Here is a 21,475-nt window from a genome sequence, read left to right on the forward strand (position 1 = left end):
GGGCTAGACTTTCTCTGCCTGGGTCAAAGGTTCCTGCTCAGCAATCAGCAGTGAAGCTGCTTGGGTGGGGAGGGGAGTACCTCTCCGCAGAGGTGGAAAGATGCCCAACAGAGCCCCCTCAGTCCGCTAAGTAATGTGGTCTAGGCCAAGCAGTTGGAGTGGTCGAATTTGCCAGCTAGTTCCCCTGGGAACCACTTCTGGCCCCCTGGAACCCCTAGAACGTTGCTACAAGAAAGAGGGTAACGTTAGAACATTGCCACACGGGCGGGGCAGGGGGAAGGGCTTGCACTCAGGGGCGGGACTAACCATGGCTGAGGAGGCGGGGTTCTGTCTCACCGCGCTCTATATAAGCGGGCAGTGGCCGCGGCTGCGCGGTGATCCTGACCTTCAGTGTGTCGGCTCCAGCACCATGGCGCCCTCCAGGAAGTTTTTCGTCGGGGGGAACTGGAAGATGAATGGGCGGAAGACGACTCTGGGGGAACTCATCAGCACACTGAACGCGGCCAAGGTGCCAGCCGACACCGGTGAGCATCACAAGGGTCGGGTCGGGCAGGTGATGGAAAGGTGAGAGGGCAGCGCTACCGGGTATCCGCGTGGACCTGGACGCAGGGCTGAAGACTAGGGCTACTGGAGATCCAGGCATTGACCCCGCAGCGCCGTGGCCTCGCAGCTGCAGTACCAGAGGTGTCTCGAGGGGAGAAATCGGGTTCACATTTAATGATGTATTCGGATAGTGGGGCGGGAAAGGACTTTTTGGGTCTTCGGGAGGAAGATGGCCCCGGGGCGCGGACGGGGTTGCATCGCCAGGGGCCGGCTGTGGGAGCGGAGGCGAGCCCCAGCAGGCGATCGAGAGAAGCTGGCGACAGCCCCAGAGTTGGGGAGGGGCACTGGAGGCGGCTGAGTGGGTATGCAGGCCTCCGCTACCTGCTGGTAGCCCTAGCTCCGTGCGCCGCCGCACGTAGCCCGTGACTCCACCCCGCGCCTTGCTCGGCGGGCCTAGAGCCCCCGCCGCGCTGCTTCGGCCTCCGGAGCTGCGCGCTCTGATCCTCTGCCCTCCGCAGACTGGGTGAGCCCTGCCTTCCGTAGAAAGTGGCTGAGCAGGTGCCAAACAGGCTGAACCTTTGGGAACGAGGGCTTTCTCCAGCCTAGAACCAGGAAAGCGCCGGGCCTCTTTGAGGCTGGTCAGCTCCCTGCCACCCACCGATAGAATGCTATCTTCAGTGCTTCCCATCCACCTACATCACAGAACCCAGGCCTGATCAGAAGAGGCATTCCCTTCTGGTTTATTTCTCAGAGACCCCAATATCAATCACAGGAGCTGGCCCCTCTGCTTTTGCTAAAAACCTTGCCTTGCCTATACAAGGTGGGAATAAGCTATTTTAGAGGGGAGGCGGGGTTGGCCCCCAGAGAATGCTGAGTCTAGGAGGTGCCCAGGCCCAGAATAGCCCGGGGAAATCAGAGCCACAGCTGTTAAAAGAGCAGAGGGCAGGGCCATAGTCTCTCAGGCATCTGGAAGACTCTAGGAGTTGGAAACGGGCCCAACCTGGGATTTGGACCAAGATCATCTTGCTGGGGTGCAAAGGGAAGGAAAGCAGAACTAAGAGAGCTGGTGAAGGCCAGGGGGTTCCAGAGCACTGGATGGAGTAAGGAGAATGAAGACTGCTTTGTGATTTCATCCTCAGAGGTGGTTTGTGCACCCCCCACCGCCTACATTGACTTCGCCAGGCAGAAGCTAGATCCTAAGATTGCTGTGGCTGCCCAGAACTGCTACAAAGTGACTAATGGGGCCTTTACTGGGGAGATCAGGTGAGATGCAGGTGGGAGAAGGGTGTGTGGGAATCCATCCTTCACTTTCCTCATTGAGTGGAAAGCCATAGGTGGGCTACCTGTAGAACTGTGGTTTCATCTCTTCCCATAGCCCTGGCATGATCAAAGACTGTGGAGCCACATGGGTTGTCCTGGGGCACTCAGAGAGAAGGCACGTCTTTGGGGAATCCGATGAGGTTAGTAACCAGCAGAAAATACAAGAGATTCCTTATTCCAAGAGTGGTGTCTCACCAATTCTGTTCCTCAACAGCTGATTGGGCAGAAAGTGGCCCATGCCCTGGCGGAGGGACTTGGAGTGATTGCCTGCATTGGAGAGAAGCTAGATGAGAGGGAAGCCGGCATCACTGAGAAGGTCGTTTTTGAACAAACCAAGGTCATCGCAGGTATCTTGGAAGGGGCCTATGAGCCTAGCCAAGGCCAGAAAGGCACAGAGGGTGGGGTCAGACGCCCTGCAGACTGTCTTTATTCACATGCTGATACAGAAAAGGGAAGGGGAAGATTTCAGAACCTTTGCACTCTCTGTCACTTCTGCTCCTGCCCCATGGTATTGATGCCTCTTGGAGTTCCCTAGATAACCACTAGGGGACAGCAAGCCTCCCTCTTCTTTTTTCCCTAGGTACTGAGCTGGATAGTTCCTGTTCACCCTTTCATCTGTAATCTCTGTCCCACAGATAACGTGAAGGACTGGAATAAGGTTGTTCTGGCTTATGAGCCTGTGTGGGCCATCGGTACAGGCAAGACTGCAACACCCCAACAGGTAACTAAGCCCAGAAGCCCCACCTTCATCCTACCCTGCCTGGGTAGAACTGGACAGCGGAGACCATCTGGGCCAAACCCTCATTTTTAAATTTTTTTTTTTTTACAGAGACAGAGAGTGAGTCAGAGAGACGGATAGACAGGGACAGAGAGAGATGAGAAGCATCCATCATTAGTTTTTCATTGCACGTTGCAACACCTTAGTTGTTCATTGATTGCTTTCTCATATATGCCTTGACCGTGGGCCTTCAGCAGACCGAGTAGCCCCTTGCTGGAGCCAGCGACCTTGGGTTCAAGTTGGTGGGCTTTTGCTCAAACCAGATGAGCCCGCGCTCAAGCTGGTGACCTCGGGGTCTCAAACCTGGGTCCTCTGCATCCCAGTTCGACGCTCTATCCACTGCGCCACTGCCTGGTCAGGCCCAAACCCTCATTTTAAAGACAGGAGCCTTCAAGCCCAGAGAATGAGAATGATTTGTTCAAGGACATCCATTCCAGAGCTTGGAGTTGGGGCTGGGGGTGGGTGTCAGAGCCCTGGTGTTCTGACTCGGATCCCAGGGTTTCTGGGGTTCCCTGAAGCCAGACTGCCTCTCCAATAGTGCCCATAATTTTGTTTTGTTTTTTTCTTGAGGGAAAGGCAGAGTCCTTTTTTTTTTTGTATTTTTCTGAAGTTGGAAACGGGGAGGCAGTCAGACAGACTCCCGCATGCGCCTGACGGGATCCACCCAGCCCGTCCACCAGGGGGGCGATGCTCTGTTGCAACCAGAGCCATTCTAGCACCTGAGGCAGAGGCCACAGAGCCATCCTCAGCGCCCGGGCCATCCTTGCTCCAATGGAGCCTTGGCTGTGGGAGGGGAAGAGAGAGACAGAGAGGAAGAAGAGGGGGAGGGGTGGAGAAGCAGATGGGCTCTTCTCCTGTGTGCCCTGGCCGGGAATCGAACCTGGGACTCTGGCACGCCAGGCCGACGCTCTACCACTGAGCCAACCAGCCAGGGCAAGGCAGAGTCTTAACTTAGTCTGGCTTCTTGTTGTAGGCCCAGGAAGTACATGAGAAACTCCGGGGATGGCTTAAGTCCAATGTCTCTGATGCAGTGGCTCAGAGCACCCGCATCATTTATGGAGGTGAGTGGGTTCGGCTCCAGCCTGAGGTGGGGTGGGCTGAGAACTAGACTGAGCCCTCCTTAGATGTAGAGGTGGGAATGGAGTATGTATGCCTATCCCATCCCTGATCTTTCGCTTTTCCCTTTCCCTTGCCAGGTTCTGTGACTGGGGCAACCTGCAAGGAGCTGGCAAGCCAACCTGATGTGGATGGCTTCCTTGTGGGTGGTGCATCCCTCAAGCCTGAATTTGTGGACATCATCAATGCCAAACAATAAGCCCCATCCATCTCCCCTACCCTTCCTGCTATGTCAAGGAGTATGAAGCTCAGAAGCCCAATAACTGCTCTTCCCTGCGCCCCCCCCCGCCCCCCTGCACATGCTCCTGATGGTATCACCTGCTCCTCCTGTGGCCTAATCCATACTGTACCTCTCCTTACCATTTACACATTACCCTGTAATGGTTGGGACCAGGCCAATCCCTTCTTCACTTACTATAATCATTGGAATGAAACATCTCACCAAGGTGGGTTTTCCTTGGCTGAGAGGTGGAAGGGGTGGAGTTTGCTTATGGGTCCCCTCAGTCCCCAGTGCAGGCAGGAAAGAGAAGGCAGGAAAGAGAAGCTATCCTCCCCTCTCCCATCTCGCACCATGGAGCCAAGGACTGGGAGAGAGCTCTGTCCTCCCATCAGAGGCCAGGGGCACTTCTCTCATCTCTGGTGCCAATGCCTGTGTAAGGTGTGTATGTGAGCAGTCCCACTAGGTGGGGTGAAGGGGGGAATAAACACGTGGCCCTAAGTTTTGTGGTTCATACTTCTTTACTATGCTTATTACCACATTATTTCTCTTTCCTAAAACAACAAAAAACCACAAACAGGTTTTTACAACAGCATCTCTCTTATTATTATTACTTGAAAAAAAGTCTTGCGTACCAGGGTGCCACAGCTTCAAATAACAGCTCTCTCTCTTCACCCCCAGGTTGGCTCTGAGGCTGTTGAGCTCCCCAGAACTTGGGTTGGGAGAAGAGGCCCAGCCCCACTGGCTTTAAGTAGCTGGTCTAAGCCAGCAGTGCCTCCTCCCAGCCCTGAAGAGGGTAGCATCACAGGGTCACTGGTAGAGCACGTAGCGCTTCATGGCAGGCGGCAAGGGCAGGGCAGATACCTGGCCCAGCCGGGTAGCCCCCAGTACTCGGCGCAGGCATAGTCGGCTCAAGTGCCGAAGGGAGTATGGCTCCGCTGGGAGAGAGAAGGAAGGGAAGGTAAGTAGGGGTGCAGCAACCAGCCAGACATCTTCAAACTCTAGGGTTCCCTTCTACTTTCCTGTTCTGAGTCTGCTCCTACCTTGGTTGAGAGAGAGATCTAAGGCACCCTGAAGTTCTGCATCTGCTCTTAGGTGGGAGGCATCACATACTCCCACTCAGAGCTGGGGGTGAAACTCTAGCCAAGGTCCTCAAAGCAACAGGCCAAGATGCTCTGATGGTAATGGGCTCGGGCTTTGACTCCAGAGAGGCCTTGGGAATGGGGCTGATGAGATGAGGAAATGGCCCCCCACAACAGCTCACCATGGGTGATGGGAGGAGAGGTATCCAGCCTCTGCTAAGACTACAACTGCAGAGAACAGTTAAGTTCAATCTGCTCCAAGCCCTGGCCCCATTGTTTCCCCCAAGGAGGCCCCTCCCCTGCAGCCCCATCCCAAACCCTGCCTTCACTGCTCTCCTTCCAAGTGCCAGTAGAGTGGGGGGAGGAGAAAGCCTCAGGGGCTTCTTCCTGGGGTTTGACAGAGGAAGTTGGTAAGTATGTGTCAGGTCAGAGCCCAGGGAATGGTACACACCCTGGGTGCCTGGTACTACCTGTCCTCTTTTGAACTTGTACACCTAGGCCAGTATCCATTTAACACTTTGCAACTCTGCTCCCGGAGCTGATAGCTCCTGTAAAGTCCTAACCCCTGGGGTGCCTCCCTCCATTCTGGGGGCTCACTACTTCCTTTGCCTCTATTGCTATTGGGAGGATTAATTTAGGCAACAGCTGTGAACATCGTTAGCCATTCCACACACTTAAGTGGCAGGGAGGCAGGTCAGATGAAGGCTCTTTCCCTCTACTCTTGTAAAGGCGTTGAGTTTCCAACCCAAACCACAGCCACCAGTGACAACTCCCCACACACACACCTACCCCAGGCCTCACCTCTCCTTTCGCCCAGGTAGCTGATGCGGACCTGGCACTGGCCCCAAACAGCGCTTACTGCCGGATAAAGGGTCCTGCCCTTCAGTCCATGGAAGGCTGGCCCCAAGTAGGTGCCCCCAATAGCGTAGCCCAGAGTTCCCTCCTCCATGTCCAGAACCACCAGCAGCTTCTCTGGCACCTCCAGCTGCTCACCCTGAGGTCTGACTGGATATTGGGGGGCCCCGGGCCCCATGCTCTGATGGTACAGTCTTCCCCGTCCAATGTCCCAGCCCCACGACTCGCTGTTGCTGCCCAGCAGCGCGGCATAGTGGTCAGCCCGCAGCGGGGCGAGGGCCGTGGCCACACCCACCACGGCGTGGGTGCCCCTTTGCTCCCGGGGCCAGCTGATTTCCCAGGCGTGCAGGCCCCGCGAGTAGCCCCTCTTACCCCGGGCCCCATCAGTGCTCTGTGCTACGGGCCGCCGCTCAAAGCACAATCCCCCTTCCTTGACCTCTATGTTCTCTGAGCAGTCCTTGGGGTTCCATCCGTGGCGCCGCTGGGCCCCCAGGTCAGTAGGAGCAGAAAGCAGTTCCTCCAGGCCTTCGGGACAGCAGTGGTCAGGGTACGGGGCCTGTGGGGTAGGGGTGCTGCTGATGCCCCCTGCCAGAGCCGTCTGGCCCATGGAGGTGAGAAGCTGGAGGAGACCCCGAAAGAGTCTTGCTGGGGCGTCTCTTTTATTCTGCAAGTTGCGCTCCGGTTCGGGACTGACCTGGGAGGAGCTGGGAGAGAAAAGGGTGTAAAATGCGGGATCCTGGCAGGGGCTCCTCACCCACGCGCCCCATCCTTTCACCCCTTTGCCCACTGCCCCGCTGCTCCCTCTTCACGTTCCCAAGCTCGTCGCCCCATCACCTCGCTCTCTTTCCCAGCTGTCCCTGGCTCCCGAGATTCTCGAGAGTTCGCCCCCTTCGGGACTCTCCAGGGGCCGTCCCCGTCAGCCGCCCCGTGCCCACGTCACCGGTGGCTCCCGAACCTCGCTTAGCTCCCCAAGCCGGGAGGATGCTGGGTCTAACAAGAGACCCAGCGGAGAGTCACCGAAGCGCAGGCCGCCGGCCGCTTCCGCTCCAGCTCCACCCCAGGCTTTGTCCCGCCCAAGTCCCCGCCCCTCGGGGCCTTCCCGGATGTTGAGCCGTCTTGTCATCGCGCCAGGTCGCGCCCGCACCAAGGCCACGCCCCCGCGAGGGAATCCCTCTCTAGCAGCACTTTGGGATCCTGGAGGGCTGTTCTCCATGGTCAAAACCTTTGAGCCAAAAGAAAGAAAAAAGAACAACAACAAAAAAAAACCTTTGAGCCACCTGGACAACTAACTCCTGAGCTTCTAGATATGAGGCGCATGGGGTCAAGGGGGTTCTTCCATAGTGCTGACCTCTATTTCCGTGGTCCTGTGATTCTGGGTCACTGTTTCTGGGCAAGCCTTTTCCTGATCTTTGTGAGTCAGCCTGTTCTATGCCTGAGGTTCTTTTTTTTTTTTTTTTAACTGTCATTTTTTATTTATTCATTTTAGAGAGGAGAGGGAGAGACAGAGAGAGAGAGAGAGAGAGAGAGAGAGGAGGGGGGTTGGAGCTGGAAGCATCAACTCCCATATGTACCTTGACCAGGTAAGCCCAGGGTTTCGAACCGGCGACCTCAGCATTTCCAGGTCGACGCTTTATCCACTGCGCCACCACAGGTCAGGCCTATGCCTGCGGTTCTTGAACCCTGTGTTTCCAGCTCTGAAAAGTGGGTGTCATGGGTCTCTATGCTGTTGTAGTCTTCATCCTGAATGCCCATTCATTCCTAAACTAGGTTTCATTTGAGAGAGTTTAGTGGTTAAGATCTTGGTTGTGGCCCTGGCCGGTTGGCTCAGCGGTAGAGCGTCGGCCTAGCGTGCGGAGGACCCGGGGTTCGATCCCCGGCCAGGGCACACAGGAGAAGCGCCCATCTGCTTCTCCACCCCTCCGCCGCGCTTTCCTCTCTGTCTCTCTCTTCCCCTCCCGCAGCCAAGGTTCCATTGGAGCAAAGATGGCCCGGGGGCTGGGGATGGCTCTGTGGCCTCTGCCTCAGGCGCTAGAATGGCTCTGGTCACAACATGGCGACGCCCAGGATGGGCAGAGCATCGCCCCCTGGTGGGCAGAGCATCGCCCCGTCGCCCCCTGGTGGGCGTGCCGGGTGGATCCCGGTCGGGCGCATGCAGGAGTCTGTCTGACTGTCTCTCCCTGTTTCCAGCTTCAGAAAAATGAAAAAAAAAAAAAAAAAAAGATCTTGGTTGTGAGTGAAACTGTGCTACTAATTAGCTGTGTGACCTTGGGGAGGTTCCTAAACTTCTCTGAACCTGTTTTATCTTATGTAAATGCGAACAATGATGGTATGTACCTCACAGGGTTGTTGTGGAGTTGAAATAATTCAGTTAAAGCACTTAGTATGGAGCCAAGTACTTAGTACACACTCACTAAGCATAGCTATTATTGTGAAGGGTTTTTTTTGTTTTTTTTGTATTTTTCCGAAGTTGGAAATGGGGAGAGACAGACAGACTCCCGCATGTGCCCGACCGGGATCCACCCGGCACGCCCACCAGGGGGCGACACTCTGCCCACCAGGGGGCGATGCTCTGCCCATCCGGGGCGTCGCTCTGTCGCGACCAGAGCCACTCTAGCGCCTGGGGCAGAGGCCAAGGAGCCATCCCCAGCGCCCGGGCCATCTTTGCTCCAATGGAGCCTTGGCTGCGGGAGGGGAAGAGAGAGACAGAGAGGAAGGAGAGGGGGAGGGGTGGAGAAGCAGATGGGCGCTTCTCCTGTGTGCCCTGGCCGGGAATCGAACCCGGGACCCCTGTACGCCAGGCCGACGCTCTACCACTGAGCCAATCGGCCAGGGCCGGGGGGTTTGTTTTGACAGAGACGGAGAGAGGGACAGATAGGGACAGACAGATGGAAAGGGAGAGAGATGAGAAGCGTCAATTTTTCATTGTGGCACCTTAGTTGTTCTATGATTGCTTTCTCATTTGTGCCTTGGCCTGGGGACTACAGCAGAGTGAGTGACCCCTTGCTCAAGCCAGCGACCTTGCGGTCATGTCTATGATCCCATGCTCAAGCCAGCAACCCTGTGCTCAAGCCGGTGACCTCAAAGTTTCTTTTTTTTTTTTTTAACATTTTTAAAAGATTTGATTTATTCATTTTAGAGAGAAGAGAGAGAGAGAGAGAAGGGGAGGAGGAGTAGGAAGCATCAATTTCCATATGTGCCTTGACCAGGCAAGTGTAGGGTTTGAACCAGTGACCTCAGCATTCCAGGTCAACAATTTATCTACTGTGCCACCACATGTCAGGCAACCTAGAAGTTTCTAACCTGGGTCCTCCACCTCCCAATCCGAAGCTCTACCCACTGCACCACAGCCTGGTCAGGCATAGCTATTATTGTTTACTTAACATTTATTAAGCACCCACTCTGGAGAGAGGCAATATAATATAGTAGTGAAGGATGCATGCTGTGGAGCAGGCTGACTGGGTCTGAATACCTGAAGGCCAGTATGCATGAGACCTTGGGTAAATTTCTTAACCTCTATGCTGCTGTTTCTTTCTCTATAAAATGGAAATGCTATGGATATCTACTGCATGCAAGGGTCCCCAAACTTTTTACACAGGGAGCCAGTTCACTGTCCCTCAGACCGTTGGAGGGCCGGACTATAAAAAAAACTAGGAGCACCAATGAAAGAGGTGCCCCTTCCAGAAGTGCGGCGGGGGCCGGATAAATGGCCTCAGGGAGCTGCATGCGGCCCGCAGGCTGTAGTTTGGAGACCCCTGGTTGTGAAGCACTTGAAACAGTTTCTGGTTCAAATGTAATCATTTGTGCTAAGCACTGAAGATTAAGCAGTGAATCAGTTTATAAGGACGGGATCTGCCTGGCAAGCCCACTAGGGGGCAATGCTCTGCCCATCTGCAGTATTTCTCTGTTGCTCAGCAACTGAGCTTTTCTTAGCGCCTGAGGCAGAGGCCATGGAGCCATCCTCAGCTCTAGGGCCAACTTGCTCCAACTGAGTGATGGCTGCAGGAGAGAGAAGTGAGAGAAAAAGGGATAGAGAAGCAGATGGGTGCTTCTCCTATGTGCTCTGACCAGGACTCGAATCCGAGATGTTCACAGGCCAGGCCGATGCTCTATCACTGAGCCAACTGGCCAGGGCTCAGGGTGGTTTCTCTAAAATGAGTATCTGCCTGACCAGGCGGTGGCGCAGTGGATGGAGCGTTGGACTGGGATGTGGAAGGACCCAGGTTCAAGACCCCGAGGTTGCCAGCTTAAGCGCGGGCACATCTGGTTTGAGCAGGGTCCCGCCAGCTTGAACCCAGAGTCGCTGGCTCCAGCAGGGGGTTGCTCAGTCTGCTGAAGGTCTGCAGTCAGGGCACATATGGGAGGGCAGTCGATGAACAACTAGGGTGTTGCAACGCGCAATGATTGATGCTTCTCATCTCTCTCCATTCCTGTCTGTCCCTGTCTATCCCTCTCTCTGACTTACTCTCTGTCTCTGTAAAAAATAAATAAATAAAATTTAAAAAATAAAATAAAATGAGTATCTGACCTTGTTCCTCTCTTGCTTCTCTCCTATTTGGCTATGCATTACTGGCCTGTCCACAGACTAACACTTGCATTCTTTAACTTGGCCTTGAAGGCTTTGGTGAACTGGCACCGACTGCTCTAGGCTCTGCTCCAGATGGGCAGAGCATTGCCCATTAGTGGGCTTGCTGAGTGGATCCCGGTCAGGGTACATGCAGGAGTCTGTCTGACTGCCTCCCCTCCTCTCACTGAATTAAAAAATAATAATAAAAGAAAAGAAAAAGAGCGCCTCTAGGCGGTGGCGCAGTGGATAGAGCGTTGGACTGGGATGCGGAGGATCCAGGTTCGAGACCCCAAGGTCGCCAGCTTGAGCGCAGGCTCATCTGGTTTAAGCAAAGCTCACCAGCTTGGACCCAAGGTCGCTGGCTTGAGCAAGGGGTTACTCGGTCTGCTGAAGGCCGGCGGTCAAGGCACATATAAGAAAGCAATCAATGAACAACTAAGGTGTCGCAATGAAAAACTGATGATTGATGCTTCTCATCTCTCTCCATTCATGTCTGTCTGTCCCTATTTATTCCTCTCTCTAACTCTTTCTCTGTCTCTGTAAAAAAAAAAGAAGAAGAAGAAGAAGAAGAAAAGAAAAACCACCCTGGCAGCAATGTTGAGGAGACTTTGAGGGAAATAAGACATGAAGCATGAGACTGGTTCCAGCAGCCCAGGTGACAAGTGTCAAGAGACTGAACTAGGGCAGTAAAAATAAGGATGAAAAGAATTCAAGAAGTCCTGGCCAGGTAGCTCAGTTGGTTAGAGCATCATCCTGATATACCACAGTTGTGGGTTTGATCCCCAGTTAGGGCACATACAAGAATCAGTCAATGGTCCTGGCCAGTTGGCTCAGTGGTAGAGCGTCGGCCGGGCGTGCCGGAGTCCCAGGTTCGATTCCCAGCCAGGGCACACAGGAGAGGCGCCCATCTGCTTCTCCACCCCTCCCCCTCTCCTTCCTCTCTGTCTCTCTCTTCCCCTCCCGCAGCCAAGGCTCCATTGGAGCAGAGTTGGCCCGGGCGCTGGGGATGGCTCCATGGCCTCTGCCTCAGGCACTAGAATGGCTCTGGTTGCAACGGAGCAACGCCCCAGATGGGCAGAGCATCGCCCCCTGGTGGTCGTGCTGGGTGGATCCCGGTCGGGCGCATGCGGGAGTCTGTCTGACTGCCTCCCCGTTTCCAACTTCAGAAAAATTATTTTTAAAAAAAAGAAAAAAAAAAGAATCAGTCGATGAATGCATACACGAGTGGAACAGCAAATTGATCGATCTTGCTCTCTCTCTGCCTCTCTCTTTCTAAAATCAATATAAATTTTTAAAAATTTTTAAAGAGAAGAATTCAGGAAATACTGATAGAATTGCAAGATTCGGTGACTGATTAGATGCTTAGACCAGGGAAAGGAAAGAGAGAAAGGGAGGTGTCTAGCCTGGAAGAGTTTGTTAAATGGTGGTGCCACTAATGATGATGGAGATTGAGGCAGGCTAGTAAGTAGCTAGGAAAATTCCTTGGCAAGTAGAATGGGGAAACTGAGATAAATAGCTGAACAAACGAGCTGAGAAATTTAGAGCTAGATGCAGTATGTCTCCTCCCTAGAGATAACACAGCTATATTTTAGCTCCGGCCTAGAAAAGCAGTAAAATCAGGTGGGTGATGACGGACCAGCTGCAATGACTAATGAACCCCTGACCAGGGGCTGACCACTTAATAGAGACCATTATCCTGAAATGGCACACCTGGAAAAGCTGATGAACATTCTACTGAAACCCTCCTCTAAACTCCCAGTCTTTAAAAACTTTCAAAACAAAGGACCCAGCATGCTCTCCTCTCCCTCCCAGGAATATGCCAGCATCTCCCCCTTCCCTTCTAATTCTCCCACAGCCTTGTGTCTCCTAAACTCTAAGGGGCCCCAGGAGACTTGCTGCCAGGGGCGCAATGGGCAGCAGCAGCTCATCCCAGGCTAGCGTCCTGAACCTGTCTCCAAGGCCCCCTTTTCTCTGACTTCCCAGTGTTGGCTCATTTCTTTCCCATAAAACTTCTAGAGGGTCAAAGCAGCCCCATCTAGGCTCTCTCCTGTTGCTTCTTCTGTTCTAGGCCCTTCCTTTTTCACTGTCCCCAGCTTTAAGAAACTTACTGTCAAAATCACTTGGACTTGCCTGACCAGGTGGTGGCGCAGTGGATAGAGCATCGGACTGGGATGCAGAGGACCCAGGTTCGAGACCCCGAGGTCGCCAGCTTGAGTGTGGGCTCATCTGGTTTGAGCAAAGCTCACCAGCTTGGACCCAAGGTTGCTGGCTTGAGCAAGGGGTTACTCAGTCTGCTGAAGGCCCGCGGTCAAGGCATATATGAGAAAGCAATCAATGAACAACTAAGGTGTCACAACGAAAAACTAATGATTGATGCTTCTCATCTCTCTCCGTTCCTGTCTGTCTGTCCTTATTTATCCCTCTCTCTGACTCACTCTCTATCTCTGTAAAAAAAAATAAAAATTCACTTGGACTCATGTTGTGAAATTTCTCCTGCATGAAGTCAAGAACCTACACACTACCAGCTGCCCCTAGGCAGACCTGAAGGGCCAGGTCCCCTTTCTGGTAACAGATGACAGGAAGAGGAGGAGAGGCATGAGGGAGACAGGCATGAGGGTGAAAGGGAGAAATGGTGAGTTCAGCTTAGGACACATTTTTGAGGTGCCTGAACAACAACCAGAAGGAACCATTCAGAACATACTTGAAAATGGCAAGTATGGAGGGGTAGTGAGAGGTCTGGGTTAGAGAGAGAAATTTGTGAGGTGTGTCAGCCTTTATTCAGAAATTGACCTATGAGAATCAATGAGGTGACTCGGCAAGAGTGTGTATAGAGTGAGAACAGGTTGATTCTTTATGTGCCCTTCCCGGGGATTGAACTCACACCCTTGGTATATCGGGTGATGCTCTAACCAGCTAAGCTACTCAGTCAGGGCCAAGGTCACTACTGTTTGACCTTTATCAGTATAGAAGCTTAGCCTCTTCTTCAATTTCATATAAATGAAACCATATATAGGGGGTCCTTGGGTTATGACAGTCTTGACATACCATGTTTTGAGTTTACGACACTCACTTCCATAAGAACTTAAAAAAAGTGAGACACAAGTGTTTTGGCAAACTAATTTGGTTGCACGTGGCAGAAAAATATGCAGTAACATGTACAGTACAGTATATTTATGTCCTTTTCCTTTTTTCTATGGCTTAGTTGTGTTTTTTTTTAATATATTTTTTTATTTCATTTATTTATTTTTTTTACAGGGACTCAGAGAGAGTCAGAGAGAGGGATAGATAGGGACAGACAAGAACGGAGAGAGATGAGAAGCATCAATCATCAGTTCTTCGTTGTGACACCTTAGCTGTTCATTGACCGCTCTCTCACATGTATCTCGACCACGGGCCTTCAGCAGACCGAGTAACCCCCTGCTCAAGCCAGCAACCTTGGGTCCAAGCTGGTGAGCTTTTCTGCTCAAGCCAGATGAGCCCACGCTCAAGCTGGCAACCTCGGGGTCTCGAACCTGGGTCCTCCACATCCCAGTATGATGCTCTATCCACTGCGCCACCACCTGGTCAGGTGCTTAGTTGTGTTTTTATGTTCTTGTGTTTTTATGTTCTAGATTATTATTATTTTTTTAATAATTTAATTTTTTTAATGGGGTGACATCAATAAATCAGGATACATATATTCAAAGATAACAAGTCCAGGTTATCTTGTCGTTCAATTATGTTGCATACCCATCACCCAAAGTCAGATTGTCCTCTGTCACCTTCTATCTTGTTTTCTTTGTGCCCTTCCCCCTCCCCCTAGATTATTTTACAACTGTGTTAGGATAGGTAAGTGACATAGGCTAGGGTGTGTTTCAACTTACACCAAAATTCATGTTATGTCATTGTTGTAGGAACAGAATTGTGTCTTAACTGGAGGACTCCCTGTAGATACTTTTGTATCTGACTTATTTTTCTCAACATTATGCCTATGAGTCATCTATGTTGTGGCATGCAATAGTAGATACTTATTTTTATTGTTTTACAGTGTTACATTGTATGTATATACTACAATGTATTTTTCTACTGTTGATAGGCATTTGAATTGTTTCCAGTTTTTCGCTATTATAAAGAAAGCTACTATGTACAGTATTATACAAGTCTTTTGGTGGACCTAAACTCTCATTTTTTTAAAAAAAATTTTTTTGAGAGAGAGTTGGAGGAACAGACAGGGACAGACAGACAAGAAGGGAGAAAGATGAGAGCATCAACCTGTAGTTGTGGCACCTTAGTTGTTCATTGATTGCTTTCTCATATATGCCTTGATGTGGGACTGCAGCCACTCTACTATCCACTGCGCCACCACAGGTCAGGCTTAATTTTTTTTAATTTACTGGTTTTTAGAGAAATAAAGGGAGAGAAACATCGGTTTGTTCCTCTACCCATCCATACATTAATTGGTTGATTCTTTTATGTGCCCTGACCAGGGATGGAAACTTGCAACCCTAGTACATCAAGAGGATGCTTCAATCAACTGAGCTACTTGGCCAGGGCTCTTTGATTACTTTAAAAAAACTAATTTAATATTAATTCAGCAAGTTTTTTTGTTTGTTTGTTTTTTAAGTGAGAAGATGAGAGACAGACTCCTGCATGCGCCTGGACTGGTATCCACCTGGCCCAGCAACCCCCATCTGGGGCCAATGTTCAAATCAACTGAGCAATCCTCAGTGCCTGGAGCCAATACTCAAACCAATAGAGCAACTGGCTGCAAGAAGGGAAGAGAGAGAGAATAGGGAGAGGGAGGGAAAGAGAAGCAGATGGTTGCTTTTCATGTGTGCCCTCACCTGGGATTGAATCCGGGATGTCTGCACACTGAGCTGACACTCTATCCACTGAGCCAAATTGTCAGGGCCTTAATCATCTTTTCAAAGGCCTAGTCTCCAAATAAAGTCATTCTGAGGTATTAGGTGGGGGGAGGATACAGCTTCAACATATAAATTTTGGTAAGATAATAATTTTACTATTATCTATGCTCTTGAAGTTTTTTTTTTTCTTTTTTTACAGAGACAGAGAGAGAGAGTCAGAGAGAGGGATAGATAGGGACAGAAAGACAGGAACAAAGAGAGATGAGAAGCATCAATCATTAGTTTTTCGTAGCGACACCTTAGTTGTTCATTGATTGCTTTCTCATATGTGCCTTGACTGTGGGCCTTCAGCAGACCGAGTAACCCTTTGCTCAAGCCAGCAAACTGGTGAGCTTTCCTCAAACCAGATGAGCCCACGCTGAAGCTGGCGACCTCGAGGTCTCGAACCTGGGTCCTCTGCATCCCAGTCTGACGCTCTATCCACTGCGCCACCGCCTGGTCAGGCTTGATCAGGCACTCTTGAAGTTATTTACCTCTATTAATACCTGTATGGTCATGAGTTGCTAGCTTGAAATCAGCCATGGTAGGAGTATTTACACCAGAGAAATAAGCAAATGCTAAAAATTAGGGCTTTTGTTTCTGGAAAGACTATTGTTAAAGATTTACCACACATCACAGGTCTAGATATTATTTAGTCTTTAGAGTATAATTTGACTGACAAATGGGAAATATGTGTACACACACACCTTTTGTTTAAGTGATGCAAACTATGGCTGGTAGAGCTACAAAGACAGTACAGGTGTTATCAAGATGCTTTCCACTGAGTCACAGAAACTTTAATACAAGATAGTATTGAGACTTTTTTTTTTTTTTTTTCATTTTTCCGAAGCTGGAAACAGGGAGGCAGTCAGACAGACTCCCGCATGCGCCTGACCGGGATCCACCCGGCATGCCCACCAGGGGGCAATGTTCTGCCCCTCTGGGGCGTCACTCTGTTGCATCAAGAGCCATTCTAGCGCCTGAGGCAGAGGCCACAGAGCCATCCCCAGCGCCCGGGCTATCTTTGCTCCAATGGAGCCTCGGCTGCGGGAGGGGAAGAGAGAGACAGAGAGGAAGGAGAGGGGGAGGGGTGGAGAAGCAGATGGGTGCCTCTCCTGTGTGCCCTGGCCGGGAATCGAACCTGGGACTCCTGCACGCCAGGCCGATGCTTTACCGCTGAGCCAACCGGCCAGGGCTTGAGACATTTTTTAAAATTAATTAATTTATTTATTCATTTTAGAGAGGAGAGGGAGAGACAGAGAGAGAGAAGGGGTGGAGGAGCTGGAAGCATCAACTCCCATATGTGCCTTGACCAGACAAGCCCAGGGTTTCGAACTGGCGACCTCAGCATTTCCAGATCGACGCTTTATCCACTGCGCCACCACAGATCAGGCCAAGAGACATTTTATAAGAACATTTACTATGCCTGACTAGGCGGTGGAGCAGTGGATAGAGCATCGGACTGGGATGCGGAGGACCCAAGTTTGAGACTCCGAAGTCGCCAGCTTGAGCACAGGCTCATCTGGTTTGAGCAAAGCTTACCAGCTTGGACCCAAGGTCGCTGACTCGAGCAAGGGGTTACTCGGTCTGCTGAAGGCCCGCAGTCAAGGCACATATGAGAAAGCAATCAATGAACAACTAAAGTGCCACAATGAAGAAATTGATGCTTCTTATCTCTCATCCTTCCTGTGTGTCTGACTGTCCCTATCTGTCTCTGTCTCTGTCAGAAAAGGAAAACAAAAACTGATATACTGAAAGGTAGTTTATTATTTCATGCATTTAATACTTAAATAACAATAAAAGAGGTACACAAAACAAATTATGTTATAAGAAAGACTTTTAAAATATTAATAAAAAAGCCTGACCAGGCGGTGGCGCAGTGGATAGAGCGTCGGACTGGGATGTGGAGAACCCGGTTCAAGACCCCGAGGTCGCCAGTTTGAGCGCAGGCTCATTTGGCTTGAGCAAAAAGACGCTTGCCAGCTTGGATCCAAGGTCGCTGGCTGGAGCAAGGGGTTACTTGGTCTGCTGAAGGCCCACAGTCAAGGCACATATGAGAAAGCAATCAATGAACACCTAAAGTGTCTCAACGAGAAACTGATGATTGATGCTTCTCATCTCTCTCCGTTCCTGTCTGTCTGTCTCTATCTATCCCTCTATCTGACTCTCTCTCTGTCCCTGTAAAAATAAATAAATAAAATTTAAAAATATATTAATAAAAAATGTTAAATAATACCTGACAAAAACCAAACTTTTTAAAGATATTTTCATATTGCATAATACGAAGCTGAAACAAATGACAGCTTGTCACTCCCTAGTTGTTCGGTAATTTTTCTTTTTTTTTTTTTTTTTACTTATATATTTTTATTTGGAAATGTTTATATCAGTACAGTGAAACTAAATTGTAAGAGACACTGGATGTCATCAGAGTTTGGGTATCATTAGTTTATTATAAAAGTGACAGAAATTATTTACATGATGAAAGATTTCAGAGCTTCAATGGAATGGGCAGCTTCACAGTGATTATGCCATTTCAACAGTGATTATTTCAGTCTACATACTTTCCAAGAATATCACCATCTCTAAATAAGAAATAATCCTTGTCGTCTAGAACCACTTTGGTGCCTCCATATTCTGGAAGAAGAATTTTATCTCCAACTTTCACACTAACTGGTTGAATCTCTCCACCCTTTCCTTTGGAGCCCGCTCCAACAGCTACCACTGTTGCTTGCAATACTTTTCCTTGAGATTTTTCTGGAAGCATAATGCCTCCTCTGGTTACAGTTTCCGCAGCACTCCTTTCAACTAATACTCGGTCAAAGAGGGGAAGAAACTTTCTAAACGCCTGTCCCGCCATGACTCCGGCCGCTCGCTCGTAGTCTGCGCTCGCGCTGAGGCTGCAAGGAGACTACAGTCCGGCTCGCTGGACACGTGAACTTGGAAAAAGGCCGCCCAGCCTTTCTTTTTACATTATATGTTTGTTTACTGAAATAACAAATGCAAAGGAATTAAAATGTAGTGCTCACAAAAATTAGGGAATATTTTATCACTTCATATTCCTTTTGAAATATCCCCTAATTTTTGTCAGCAATGTATTTCATCAAAGGTATAATGAGTTTTAAGACATGAACAGGCCTGACCTGTGGTAGCGCAGTGGATAAAGCATCAACCTAGAAATGCTGAGGTCACCGGTTCGAAACCCTGGGCTTGCAGTGTATAGCCATGAGAACAAAACCTTTCTTACTGTTGTCATGCATAAAGCACAAGATCTTAAACTTAGCCCAGATGTGGTATGTGACAGTACTAGCCTTCCCTGCTGGGTTTGGGGAGGCCAGCCTTTCTTCCTCTGGAGTAAATTGTGTGAACTTATGGAGCAGGCCAACTGATGCAGAGTAGTTGGGGCATCACTTTTGATCTTCTGTAATTCTATTAAACTTGAACTGAAATCTTGTTGTTTCTTCATTTTAGGGGGCAGTAGCCTTGATTTATTCTTTGCTTTCCTTCCCTATGGGAAAATGAGAAATGAGAGCTGCCTCAGAATCAGGAAATTAGAGGAAAAAATGCAAGTAGACACAGGGAATGGCACTGAACCAAGATGTTAATACTTAAAATGTTTTGTTAAAGATTTTTATGTCCTGAAGTGCAAAGGTTGCCTGTTTGATCCCTGGTCAGGGCACATAAAAGAAAAGCTCGATACTTCTGTCCCTCTCCCTCCCTCCTGCTCTTGCTGAAATCAATAAATAAAAATTTAAAACAAAAAAAAACAAAGGCCCTGGCCGGTTGGCTCAGCGGTAGAGCGTCGGCCTGGCGTGCGGGGGACCCGGGTTCAATTCCCGGCCAGGGCACATAGGAGAAGCACCCATTTGCTTCTCCACCCCCACCCCCTCCTTCCTCTCTGTCTCTCTCTTCCCCTCCCGCAGCCAAGGCTCCATTGGAGCAAGGATGGCCCGGGCGCTGGGGATGGCTCCTTGGCCTCTGTCCCAGGCGCTGGAGTGACTCTGGTCGCGACAAAGCGACGCCCCGAAGGGGCAGAGCATTGCCCCCTGGTGGGCAGAGTGTCGCCCCTGGTGGGCATGCCGGATGGATCCCGGTCGGGCGCATGTGGGAGTCTGTCTGACTGTCTCTCCCCGTTTCCAGCTTCAAAAAAAAAAAAAAAAATACAAAAAAAACACAAAGAAACAAAAAAACAAAAACAAAACAAAAAGAAACCCTGGGCTTGCCTGGTCAAGGCACATATGGGAGTTGATGCTTCCAGCTCCTCCCCCCTGTCTCTCTCTCCTCTCTTTCTCTGTCTCTGTCTCCCTCTCTCTCTCCTCTCTAAAATGAATAAATAAAATTAAAAAAAAAAAAAAAAAGACATGAACAAATAGCCTGACCAGGCGGTGGCGCAGTGGGTAGAGCGTCGGACTGGGATGCGGAAGGACCCAGGTTCAAGACCCCGAGGTCGCCAGCTTGAGCACGGGCTCGTCTGGTTTGAGCAAAAGCTCACCAGCTTAGCTTAAACCCAAGCTCTCTGGCTCAAGCAAGGGGTTACTCGGTCTGCTAAAGGCCCGCAGTCAAGGCACATATGAGAAAGCAATCAATGAACAACCAAAGTGCCACAACGAAGAACTGATTCTTCTCATCTCTCTCCCTTCCTTTCTGTCTGTCCCTATCTATCCCTCTCTCTGACTCTCTTTCTCTCTCTGTCAAAAAAAAAAAAAAAAAAAAAAAATCACTACCGCCCTCCAACAATAAACTAATAAATATTACAAGCAAATTTTTTTCACCTATGAACAGAATGAACATTATTTCGGGTGCTTAGAATATGCTGTTGCATAGATGAACATTAATACAAAAAAAGTAATGTAAATTTGTGATTTCCACATTGGGCAGCTGCCCAGGTGCCCACTTTAGAAAGAACCCTAATTATAAGTGCCAATTTTTTTTATTCAGTGAGAGAAGGGAGGCAGAAACAGATTCCCGCATGCGCCCCCACTGGGATCTACCTGGCAAGCCCACTAGTGGGGATGCTCTGCTCATCTGGGGTGTTGCTCCATTGCTCAGCAACAGAGCTCTTCTTAGTGCCTGAGGCAGAGGCCATGGAGCCATCATCAGAGCCAGGGGCCAACTCACTCCATCCAGCCATGGCTGCAGGAGGGGAAGAGAGAAAGAGCGAGATGTGAGAGAAGAAGGGATGGTGAAGCAGATGGGCACTTCTCCTGTGTGCCCTGACCAGGAATCAAACCCAGGACAACCACATGTCGGGCAGACACTCTACCACTGAGCAAACTGGCCAGGGCCACAAGTGCCATTTTAACAACCGGTTTGCCAAACTCAACAAAAAATCAGATATCGGTTCTGCCAAACTGGCTGAATCCCACCACTGGGCCTGGGTCCTGGCTGGGTAGTTCAGCCAGTTAGACTGTCTTCCCTGTATGCCAAGGTTGTAGGTGCCAGGGCACACAGGAGAATCAACCAATGAATGCATAAGTAAGTGGAACAACAAATCGATGTCTCTTTCTCTTAAATCAATAAAGTTTTAAAAGTTAAAAAAAATAACGCCTGACCAGGCGGTGGCACAGTGGATAGAGCGTCGGACTGGGATGCAGAAGACCCAGGTTCGAGACCCCGAGGTCGCCAGTTTGAGCACGAGCTCATCTGGGTTGAGCAAAAAAAAAAGGCTCACCAGCTCCGACCTAAGGTCGCTGAGCAGGGGTCACTCGGTCTGCTGAAGGCCCTCAGTCAAGGCACATATGAGAAAGCAATCAATGAACAACTAAGGTGTCGCAACGAGAAACTCATGATTGATGCTTACATCTCTCTCCGTTCCTGTCTGTCTGTCCTTATCTATCCCTCTCTCTGACTCTCTCTATCCCTGTAAAAAAAAAATAATAATAATAAATAAGCTACTTTGGGTCTGGGCTTCTTCTATTCCAAAGGTCTACCTGAAAATAACAAATCCAGGTGGGGGGTGGGACGGGGTGGGGCGGGAACCAGACCACTTACCTTGATATTTTTACTCCTTGTCCCCCAACTTTTGCTTCAAGGGGATGAGTTTCTTTTGAATTTACAATATTTTGCATTGAGGATGTCCGGTCCCTTTAAGGTCTCAGGTGATGTAATAGTCATTACGGC

General features: G+C 50.1%; 2 protein-coding genes and 1 pseudogene across 4 annotated transcripts; 1 reads left to right on the top strand and 2 right to left on the bottom strand.

The window, feature by feature from the left end:
- Positions 1-292: 292 nt before the first annotated feature.
- TPI1 (triosephosphate isomerase 1) lies at positions 293-4,475 on the top strand. The gene is made up of 7 exons (XM_066358147.1): positions 293-524; positions 1,683-1,806; positions 1,919-2,003; positions 2,078-2,210; positions 2,499-2,584; positions 3,615-3,702; positions 3,838-4,475. Exons 1-7 carry the CDS (start codon positions 308-310, stop codon positions 3,954-3,956), a joined length of 852 nt encoding a protein of 283 aa, XP_066214244.1. The 5' UTR covers positions 293-307; the 3' UTR covers positions 3,957-4,475.
- SPSB2 (splA/ryanodine receptor domain and SOCS box containing 2) lies at positions 4,224-21,445 on the bottom strand. 3 transcript variants are annotated; one of them, XM_066358164.1, is made up of 3 exons: positions 21,347-21,445; positions 5,858-6,615; positions 4,224-4,912 (listed from the first exon to the last, which is right to left on the bottom strand). In XM_066358164.1, exons 1-3 carry the CDS (start codon positions 21,421-21,423, stop codon positions 4,785-4,787), a joined length of 963 nt encoding a protein of 320 aa, XP_066214261.1. In that variant the 5' UTR covers positions 21,424-21,445; the 3' UTR covers positions 4,224-4,784. The 3 variants fall into 3 exon arrangements, with proteins under 3 accessions (XP_066214261.1, XP_066214265.1, XP_066214271.1); XM_066358168.1 differs by lacking the exon at positions 21,347-21,445 and adding an exon at positions 6,867-6,978; XM_066358174.1 differs by lacking the exon at positions 21,347-21,445 and adding an exon at positions 6,746-6,963.
- Positions 17,688-18,309, bottom strand: LOC136389434 (10 kDa heat shock protein, mitochondrial pseudogene; annotated as a pseudogene).
- Positions 21,446-21,475: the final 30 nt, after the last annotated feature.

Source organism: Saccopteryx leptura, chromosome 1, assembly GCF_036850995.1.
Source record: "Saccopteryx leptura isolate mSacLep1 chromosome 1, mSacLep1_pri_phased_curated, whole genome shotgun sequence".
Classification (NCBI taxonomy): domain Eukaryota; kingdom Metazoa; phylum Chordata; class Mammalia; order Chiroptera; family Emballonuridae; genus Saccopteryx; species Saccopteryx leptura.

What these genes read in the sequence shown, in the direction of transcription:
- TPI1 (XM_066358147.1), top strand. Translation starts at nt 308, where the DNA reads ATGGCTGAGGAGGCGGGGTTCTGTCTCACCGCGCTCTATATAAGCGGG. An exon ending in TCTTTGGGGAATCCGATGAG is followed by an intron (nt 2,004 to 2,077) that starts GTTAGTAACCAG and finishes GTTCCTCAACAG; the next exon opens with CTGATTGGGCAGAAAGTGGC. An exon ending in AGACTGCAACACCCCAACAG is followed by an intron (nt 2,585 to 3,614) that starts GTAACTAAGCCC and finishes TTCTTGTTGTAG; the next exon opens with GCCCAGGAAGTACATGAGAA.
- SPSB2 (XM_066358164.1), bottom strand. Translation starts at nt 21,423, where the DNA reads ATGCAAAATATTGTAAATTCAAAAGAAACTCATCCCCTTGAAGCAAAA. An exon ending in CAAGGAGTAAAAATATCAAG is followed by an intron (nt 6,616 to 21,346) that starts GTAAGTGGTCTG and finishes TTTCTCTCCCAG; the next exon opens with CTCCTCCCAGGTCAGTCCCG. An exon ending in CTACCTGGGCGAAAGGAGAG is followed by an intron (nt 4,913 to 5,857) that starts GTGAGGCCTGGG and finishes TCTCTCTCCCAG; the next exon opens with CGGAGCCATACTCCCTTCGG.